Source organism: Pempheris klunzingeri, chromosome 6, assembly GCF_042242105.1.
Source record: "Pempheris klunzingeri isolate RE-2024b chromosome 6, fPemKlu1.hap1, whole genome shotgun sequence".
NCBI lineage: Eukaryota > Metazoa > Chordata > Actinopteri > Acropomatiformes > Pempheridae > Pempheris > Pempheris klunzingeri.
The window spans coordinates 11753332-11763840 of NC_092017.1; the positions used below are offsets into that span (position 1 = coordinate 11753332).

The 10509-nt window shown below is 40.8% G+C and overlaps 1 protein-coding gene across 1 annotated transcript; it reads right to left on the reverse strand.

Moving 5' to 3' along the window:
• Positions 1-21: 21 nt before the first annotated feature.
• plin3 (perilipin 3) lies at positions 22-9710 on the reverse strand. Its single transcript, XM_070832660.1, has 8 exons — positions 9575-9710; positions 5506-5595; positions 5087-5282; positions 4663-4745; positions 3794-4025; positions 1864-2204; positions 1240-1458; positions 22-928 (listed from the first exon to the last, which is right to left on the reverse strand). Exons 2-8 carry the CDS (start codon positions 5572-5574, stop codon positions 788-790), a joined length of 1281 nt encoding a protein of 426 aa, XP_070688761.1. The 5' UTR covers positions 5575-5595; positions 9575-9710; the 3' UTR covers positions 22-787.
• Positions 9711-10509: the final 799 nt, after the last annotated feature.

Consider the following 10509-nt stretch of genomic DNA (forward strand, 5'->3'; position numbering starts at 1 on the left):
GTTTTAAGACTGCCAAACTATGGAAAAAGACCGTCCTCTCCATTTTTCAGTATATGTATGTGAAAACACATTTAGATTTTGCTCCCAGCAGCACAAAGATATTGAAGGCAAAGGCAAAGCTCACAGATTGTTCTGTTCTTCTAAAAGGAAGCGTACAGAAAGAGGCTGAAAACAGCTGCAGCAGCTTGTCTTTTTTAATTAAACCATATAAGCCTATTCTCCAAAGGATCTCCAAATACAAGCATGAATTTGAGAAAAAAACCTTTAAAAGTACATATTTTTTGGTTTCTTAACTATGACAGTAACCTGAATATCTCTGAATTGTGGACAAAACAAGACATTGGCCTTTGGGAAACACTGATTGTCATTTTTCACCCTTCCCTGACATTTCATGGACAAAACAACTAAATGATAAATCCATATAATCATTGACAGATTAGTTGTTAATGAAAACCATCCTTAGCTGCAGGCCTGAACACCAGTATAAGCACATACATAGAGTAATATTCAACAGATGTAAAAATACATTTATCTTTTCCATGATACATAATAAAGTGCACAATTCTCTAAGGCCACAGGTCAGTGCTTTAAGTCATAATTAAATTGCATTAACTTCTACATCGCAAATGCAGTGTCATCAACTAATAAGTTCAAATTTAGTGTACCCTGAAAAAAGCATGATTACATCAATTTAAGAACTCTTTCATTACGGCAAGCAGATATACATTTCTTAAAATGGCCCCTCTACAGCAAACACTGCTCAACTCATGGAGAAACACAACAAAGTCTAGTTGTGTGGTCCGCTCTGCTCCATCGGCACATCTTCTTCTGCCTTCTCAGTGATCTGAGGGGCAAAGGGTCCCACCAGCCAGTTGAGTGGTGTGTTGTTTAGTAGGTACTCCATGACACCATCCAGAGACTGTTGAACCTGGGAAAAAGCACATGCTAGTATTACTTTTAACAAAATTTTGAAAATAAATACAAGCCGTTTCATAAATGCATATGAATGAGCAAACACTGAGAATAGTTGTTTGTTTATGAGAGGTATGAAGGAGTTTCCTGTTAAATTCCTGTCCAATAAGTCTCTCCGGTTATTATTTAAGCACCAATAATAATGTAATGGGAGGACTAACTGTGCTGTATGTGATGGTATTGAAAAATAAAATAAAACTTCAAGCATTAAACTATATCTAGCTGAGCTGACACAGCAAAACAAACCACTGCAGGTGCAATTAGTACTTGTGTCAGGTGATGACGGCTCCGCTCCAGAAGGATGGGTGTGATGGTGCTGGTGTTCCCCAGAGAGGAATGCAGTTCTTCAGCTGATTGCCTTGCGTTGGTCAGCTGATCCTGGACTGCGCCTGGTAGACCCTGAGCACTTGATACCACATTGGAGCACGCAGTCTTCAGCTGGTCACTCAGACCGCGCACCATGGAGAGGGTCCGCCATTCCAGCTGCTGTGAGCAGAAAGTGGAAATAAAAATATCAACAAATGATGTACATTAGAAAATTAAATGGTAGATGATAGTAAAGATGTAACATGTCAATTCCCAGCAATTCCCTTTCCGACCTTAGGACTAAGTAGTTTTCCCATCCCATCCCAATCCTGATGACACATTGTAATGTCACTTCTGTCTCACTTTAGGGAATTAAAATACAATATCAGCATCTAAAATGCACTTTTTTTTTTTTTTTACTATCCCCATAATCTGAGATTTCTTTCATTTGTTCAAGCAGTATTCCAAATCACTTTGGAGTGTAAATGCTGCATATGTGTAGTACATGCACTGTAAAGGCTGTGAAATGCAAAAATAATCTGTTTAGAGCACATTAAGTCAATTCCCAAATGCTCCAGGCCTGACCTCAGCCTCGTCTTTGCTCCCATCTGGCTCTGACTCAGTCTGTCCAGCTCCAGCCTGCTTCTGCTTCCACTCTGTCCAGCGTTGCAGCAGCTGCTCTGAGGCACCTCCTATGTGGGTACTGGCGGTACCCAGACTGGTGCGTGCACTCTCTAGCAGGTCCAGAGTACTGGTAATTTGAGATACTGATGTATAGATGGTCTCCCTGGCACGCTGTGCACGGAACAGGGATTGCTGTAGGGCTCGCTCCTGTACTTTGGCAGAGAGTTTCCCCAGGCGCACAAAGTAGCTGGGGCTGGCCGACAGGGTAGTCACCTCAGTGTTGGCAGGCTCAGCCACAGCAGCTGTGAGAGAACAGTGCTTAGCGTGTATATTTTCAAAAGAGATGTTCTACATAGTGGGGTTATTTTGAATTTTCACTATGTCTTTAAATATTTACGTGAGCAAAAATAACAGTGTTACCAATCCTTGGAAAAGAATAATCCAAAAAAATAATTTATCAGCCATCCTTGATCCCTCCTCTTGTGTATTACTTTTAATGGTCAGTGAAGAAATCCACTGATAAAATTCAGTTTGTGTACATTCTTTGAGGCATGGGCTGGGTGGCACATCTGTCCTGCTTAGAAGAGACAAAAAGACTTGAGTCTGCTCACTCCCTTCAGTCATCAGTCTGTGGGAGCTAAGGGATATGCAGAGTAACACTATCTCCCTGTGCCTCTGTTAAAAGCCACTTTGGCTAGTCCGGAGGGCCTTTGCCACAATAACCACTGAACAAATCCAAAATCCCCTGAGTACCGCCATTATGGCTACTTTGCTGCCAGCGCTGAATGCAGTTGCATCTTTTTCATATCCATAATCAGAGAAGAGAATGGCCCCTTGAGTATTACTGCTATATCGGAGTATAGCAGGTTGTTATGATAACATGACATCACAGTAGCAGGTGTCAAAGCTGTGAGTGCTGGAAATTGTAGGTGCTTCATGGGCCAAGTTCACAGAAGGGAAGTTCATTGGAATGATCTGCCTCCCTCTCTATGAATAGCATCAACCATTCATGTGTTAATATTCAGCCACTGTGGTAATATTTAATGGTTTTATCATACCATCTTGCCTTTCTGATTTATTTGGACCTTTGCTAAAGATCTGTGAAGTGAGGACACAACAATGACTACAGACTCTCATAGTAAATGGAAAATAGCGCAAATACCATCATCACTCATATTAAGTTTGGAATAAATTAAGTCTCAGGAAAAAGCAGTAATGGCAGCTACAATTTATAAAGTATAAAATGAAGCTTAGAGTGATGTAGGGGAAATAAGGTTTAACTTTAAACGTTTCGTCTTTAAAACAATACTGTAAAGCACTACTATTGCACAACTAAAAGTACATGGGATACCACTGCCATGTACTTTTCATATGTCAGTGAGGAACTAAGTTCTTTTTTTCCTATTCATCTGACCTGTAAATTCAAAGGCTAAAACAGACAACAACTAAATCTAATGTAAAAGTGCTTTGTCACTATTCAAGTTTTGTTTACACCAGAATTATTTATGAAACACTGGAGTGAAAAGAAGTTTTCAATTATAATCAGGAGAGAAAAACATGGAATGCTTACTGTTTTTCATCACACCTGCAATAAAACATGCAATTGTATCAACTTTATGCGGTCAAAAACATTACAGACTTCATTTGGAAGCCCTAAATTTCTTAGTTATCTTTAGAGTAGCAGCCTTAGAGTCAAAGAACATTCTGATAAACACAAACTGCCTACTCAGTGTCCATAATTAATTAATCCCAATTTCAGCTTGTTTCAGCTTCATTTGATCCAACTGTCAAAACACACCTGTCTATACCTCAGCAGTAGACATATGGGTTTAACACCCCCCCCCCGGTTTATGGACTGATTATGCTTTCCACATTTAGGATAGCTACTGACCCAGCTCCCTCTCAGTGAGTGGTAGGTTCTGGTCAACCCAGTCTTCGGATCGGCTCAGGGCCAGGCTCATCCCACTGCTGACCATCTGGCCCATCCTGGTCCCCATGGCGGTGATGATGCCTCCGCTGACTGCTGCCCGGGTCAGCTCGACACCACCCATCACAGCCCCCAGCACAGCATCTTTGGCCCCTGCCACCGACTGGTACACCATACCTACTGTGTCCGACACCACCTGAGGAAGAAAGAGTGAATTATATGCTATGCTCAGAGAGTTATGGTATTGCTAATATGTATTTTCTTCACAGCTCTTATCTTATTGGCAGATATAGCATTTTAGACAATTGTTCACATACAGGGAGCAGCTCACAGCGTAAGTGATAATGCAGGATGTGCCAGTATTTTCTTTTCTAGGACATCACTGAGTGTTTTATCCCACTTGTACCTTGGTCATATACTGTATCAAAGGAGAAAAGAGACTGTGGTAAACTCATGTCTGATTGTAGTGAGTTTAACCCATGGCTTGGTTATTTTTACCAAGGACTTACAGGAATGGTTCACACACTGGTTAGTGTAAAAGTTGTTGCTATGGCTATCTGGAGTGTCACATAACATACAATGTAATGTACGTAGACGGCTAGTTAATTAACACAGTCATGTTCGTGTCATGTCTTGATACATGAATGTGTAAGTTAGCATAAGTGTGAGTAATAAAAGGGGCTGTAAAAAGACCATGTGGGATAATGGTTGACTTTATAATTCATCAGTCAAAATGCACAGTAAAAAGGTGAAAAAGATCATCAAAGACAAACTAAGTAAGGTGTGGAATGTATTTTTTGCCTGCATTGCAGTATTATGGTTTAATGTCTGACCTTGTCTGCTGGCTGGTGAAGTATAGGCAGCTTCTCTTCCATCTTATCCAGCCCTTTCAAGGCGTACTCATTTGCTGTAGCAACTGAAACAAGTGCAAAGAAATTTGCTAACACGTAAAGTGAGAAGTAATATCATGTGACAATTGTTTCATGTTTACAGTAAGAACTGAAAGGGTTTTAGAGGTTAAACTGACGCCTTCAGTAAAGTATGTGAAAATTCTGGTCTTAAAAGAAACCAATTTTATTCTTGTCATATTCTAGCCCAGAGGTAACAAGTGGATCCGACATCGGTTTCACACCTCAAATGTGCAACGAGCTTGCAATATTCATTTATACTACATTTCACTGTTGTAAATTTGAGTGCCCTAATTGCACATGTATTACATCATATTTTGCACAGACAGAAATATAGAACCACACTTACGCTGTGGTTCTATAATGTCCAAAAGAGGCTTGGACCCCGTGGAGGCGGCTGCTCCCAGGGTTCGGACGCCGCTCTCTGCTGCATCCATCACCCCCTTCAGCAAGGGCACGCTGTCTTTGGTGCTACTGTAGGCGCTGGAAACCACCTCGCAAGCCGAACTGACCAGAGGTAAATTGCTCACTCGGGAAACAACACTCTAGGACAAAAGGAAGAACAACTATTACTGTTACTGAAAATATATAAAAATGTGAAATACAATCCTGTCTGTGTAAACAAAAACTCTATTTAGGACAGTTTTAGTAGTTTTGTTAGGGAAGTGATAGCTTCCTCACAGTAGCTTATAAACATAGGGATATATAAAAGTCAAATGAGTTCATAGTGTGCCACGATTTTGAAATAGGTGTCACAGTGCTCCTCACCTGTTGGTGTCCATTAGCTGGTTCTGCTGCTGCAGCTCCTGTCTCAGTAGTCTTCCCGCTTTCTGCCATTGTCACTGCTGGATTCAATGTCTGATATGGAATACAGAGTGTCAGGAACACAGACTCTCCTCACATTGCTTGGTATGCATGATGAAATACATCTTCCTCTCTGATATTCTTCGTTTAAGTGGCGGGTATACTTATCTTGCAAAGACATAGTGTGTTATGAGTTTAGGAATGGAATTGCTGCCCTGTCAGACGGTTTAATAATATAGGCAGCAAGGCAACTCAACCATACTAAATTCATTTGTCAACACTATGATGCAACGAGGATGAAACTGGACTTAAAAAAATAAAATAGTGCAGCCAAGCAAACAGTTCAAGTCTCTAAGCTGTCGAGGTTGAAAGCCAAAAATTGGATGATACATGTAGAATTTGTTCTTGTTAACTTCCCACAGCTATATTTTTACATTTTTATAACTATATGGCATCCTGGAATAATAAAGTCTTGACATCAGAAGCTGGAGAATCCAAACAATTTGCTCATGAAAAGAGAAACTAACCGGGGCCAAAGTTTGGTGGATCAATGTGAAGCATGTGTGAGTTTAAAAACATAATTATCACAAAAACAGTTTCATGATCTGTTAACCGTTTAACCGTGAATGGACAAAAACAAATAAACAGGTAAAAAATATGAATGTTGCTTATAGAGTGCTCATACAAAGTATAGTGAGTAAATAAATACAGTGCTAATTAACACTTGAGTTAAATAATCACACGAGACAGAGGTCACACTGTGGGTCTATGCTACTCTCCACTCAGCAGCTCGCCACAGTGGACCGTCTGTGAGTGTGTTTATTATCTCGTGATAATGAATTCATTATCTTGAGAAAATTATCTTTGTTATCTCGAGAAAACAAAACACGGATATCTCAAGATAACGATTTAATTTGTTGAGGGTTGATTATGGAAAACTCCAAAATGAGTGTCTGGTTCATTTGATCCCTCCTCATTTCTAGACTTCAAGACTGTGAGGAGCCACAAGTGTGCCAGGGTGTGTCTGTGCCATCCAATGAGGCAAATACAGAATGAATTTTTAGTTCTAGCCTTACTAAAATGTTTTGTAAAGGTGTAAAGGTGCTGCTGTTGAGGCGGTCAGTGGGAGAGAAAAACTAACAGAGGACATCAAACATCCACAGGGGCCAGCCTCACAGTGTGCGCAATACATTAAAAATAAATAATGGGAAAGATTTCTGGGGGTCCAGGAGTTTGTCTAATTTGAAAATTAAGATATGAGTCAAGAGGAAACACACGAATAATGGTAGACGTGAAGCACATGAAGAACTGTGGACCAGCGGGGCAGTAATGGGCAGGGCACTAACTAATAATGCTGGAGACTGATTATTCACCCAAAAAATGGACCTCAATATCATTTATATCAAGTGAAAATTGTTAAGTGAAACATTGAGCAATACAGCACATCTACTAATGTAAAATATTGCTTTAATCAAAAACTAGGCCAAAAGAATTACTCAAGTGAAACAGTGCTTTAAGTGAAAAACCAGGCTAGTTCATTAATACAATGATGTATTACCTTAGATGAAAACTAAAACTGACACTTAACTGGGTTACAGAAAAGGGTGAAACAAACCCATAATTTATTCAATCAATTGTCCAATTTTTCATCCAGTTTCTATTCGTCCCTGAAGGGAGGAGGAGAAGCGGTATGTCATTTTCAAATCAACTTTCACAGAAGATGGGTGACATGAGTGAATGTCTCTTCTAGGTGTGGGCCATGTGGACAATACCCTCAATCTCTTATACTGTACTGTATGTGAGACTGCAACTGGTAGGCTGGTTATTCTAATTATCCATTAATCTGCCAATTACTTTCTAGTGTAATCAATTATATGTGGTCCAATTGTTTGAACAGTCCAGCCATCACAACCCCCAGAATATTTATCTTACTACCAGAACCATCAAGTATTCACATTTGAGAAATCAGAACCTGCTATGTTTAAGCACTTTTGCTTTGAAAATGACTTAAATGATTAATCAGTCAAAATGATTTGCTGTCAATCCACCACATTGCATTAGTTTCAGTTGCAATGTAATGTGTATCACAAGAACAGTATACTTCATATAATGCATACAAAAATGTGATTTTCCATCATTTTTTTTGTTATAGAACAACCATTAATCAGGAAACTAATGGGCAGATGAATCGTTAATGACAACATCCCAAAACACAAAGGCACGAAAGCTGATAGGAGAGAAACCTCTGCAGCAAAGCATCTTTCCCTCTTCTTTCTGGCACTCCCAACATGTGGACAACATCTGTCTGTGCTCTACCAGATGGCACCGTGAGACATTAGCGGACTCCACCTGTATTTACTGGAGCTCTTAACAAGCATTTGCCATGGTTGGCCTGATGTATGGGGCAGACGAGTCAAAGATGGACATGGCCTGTGATCATACTGCTGGGGAAACACAGAGCAGTCGCGTGAGGACAGCGGCCGGTCAGCTGTAGCGTGTTGCCATTAGTAAATACTCGGGTTGATGGGGCTTCACATCCACCTGACAGAAGAACCTGCTGACGGAGACACGAGCCTCACATCACTGAAGCTGAGCAGTTCCAACCACGGATGACCTTTATACAGAACTGTTAGTTCATGTCATACTTTCTTTTAGATGTCAGGGTGAATAAGATACTCTGTCGGGTGGTTTCATGACCTGTGGTGCTCCAGACAGTCTCTGAGGGCTCTGCGTGATTGCAAATTGCATTTTGTTGCAACATCTTGGTTGAGCAACATGTTTCTCTGAGAGGCAGTTGATGAGATCCTCACTGGTTTTATTACAAAGCAAAGTCTGACTCTACACTCCCTGCTATCAAGTGAAAGATGAACCCGAGATAATTTTCAGATACAGCATATGTTATGAGGAACGCTGTTATGCAACACAAACTAAGCTGTTTTAGACTTTCTGAAATGATCATCTCACTGACAAGTGATTCCAGCAAAGGGCTCACACAAAAGACTCTGGCCTCTTCCTATTGCGTTAAAAGACTATTTGTCACATCCTCACAATGCGGAGCCACATCGTCTCCTTTCACAGAGAGAAAAAAGCCACTGCTGCTATTTCGGAGCTGAAACACTATGTGACTTTAGATATTAATGCCGATGTATCTCCAGGAAACTATTGAGACATTTGCCACAAGGGACAGTGTTAGAGCTGAAACAAGAGAAAGATCACAACTAGTCAGTTAAAGAGCCAAGAGCTGTCCCTGATCTGACTGAGAGAAAGAGATGTAACGTAACACGAACACAAGCAGAAAAGAGTAACCTCAGACGGGCAGAGCTACTATTGTTAAAGTGAATTTATATTTAAAATAGTGCAGAGCCAGATCTGTGGAATTAATTGGCTTGGGTCCTGGGTCAGGAAACCACAAAATCACCCTGTTAAAAATCCAATAATGTAATTCCTTCGGGCCTTTAAGATCCCTCCAATGAAACAACTTGAGAGAGGGAAAAATCCACACTCTGAGACCCAAGTCACACTGCTTCATTTTCAGTGCACAATATCATATTCAACAAAGACGCCTTTGCTGCCTTTCATTAGAATCATTTACAGCTTTCGAAGAATCAGTCCATTGTGGAGCAAAAAAAAAAATAGTAGTTGAACAAACATAAACTGTGTTGATGAAGCTGAGAGGATGATGATTCCCATCTGGGAGCTTTTAGCTGCTTTTTGAACCCAACACTGTGCTGTCCTCTCCATAGGGCGCGCTGTTTACTGCACAGACAGCTGTCATTCCCCCTCTGAATGGATGGTGAACTTTACCCCACATGAGAAACTGTGACTCCTGCAAACTACGCTCTTCAAATCGGCTCCCACTAAATTATCACAACTGCGACGTTAACAAAGTAAGTATCTGTTTCCTCAAAGGGAAGTTTGTTCAAGCTCAGGTTGACGTTTAGGTTAAGTTAGCTAGTTAGTCACGTTAGCTAGCTTAGCAGCAGGGCTCTGAGGGTTTAAGGGCAAAAGCAGAGCAGTGAAATGAGCCACTGACCTCGCTGGCAGCCTGTTGCTCCTGCTCCTCTGTCCTGCTGTGACCTGCGGTGTAATGTTGGTCAGAGCGCCGGTCCAGCCCACAAAGAGGCCCCCCGTGTCCCTCCCGGGCTGTGTGGCCTTGGGTCGGCGTGGACGGAGAGGCGGAGGGTGGAGCTGCATCACAAACTTTGAGCCAATTAAATCACAGCACGGAAGAGACTCACGGCGCGGGCTGCAGCTGTCACACACACATCTGGAGCAAATGCATGCAAAGAGATTCACATGAAAAGTTTGAAGTCACACAGTCAACAAACCTGACGTTGTGTTTTTTTTATTGATGCTCGGGTGTGTGTGTGTGTGTGTGTGTGTGTGTGTGTGTGTGTGTGTGTGTGTGAGAGAGAACCTGCCTTGCTGACCAGTCCTCATTCATAATGTAATACATTTATAGATGGTATGTATTTAGTGTCCAGGACACCAGTGAAAAGTAACTAAATACGATTTTGAGGCTTTTGTACTTGAGTATTTCTATTTTTTTCTACTTTCAAATTCTAGGCTATTTCAAAGGCCACTACATTTCCTGTTTCTCTACAACAGCTCTAGTTATTTGTTGCCATTCAGTGATGATTTTACATGCAAAACATGACCACTTTTTAGGATATTATGCATGTAAATCAATCACTACCCAGCAGTATATAAAGCAGCTAAATTTTGCTCCTTCTTGATCCACTTTTAAACACAATTAATGATCCAACAATATAACAACACTGGCAGGAGCAATTGTGCACAATGAGTACTTTTACTTTTTAAGTTTTAAGCACATTTCACTGATACTCTCTCTGTTATTTCACTGAAGTAACTTAGTATTGCTACTGTTCCTTATCACTAAATGATCGCTAAATTGTCTGAATTCTTCTTGTACCACTGGGCAAGCTCATGTTGGAGCACACTCTATGT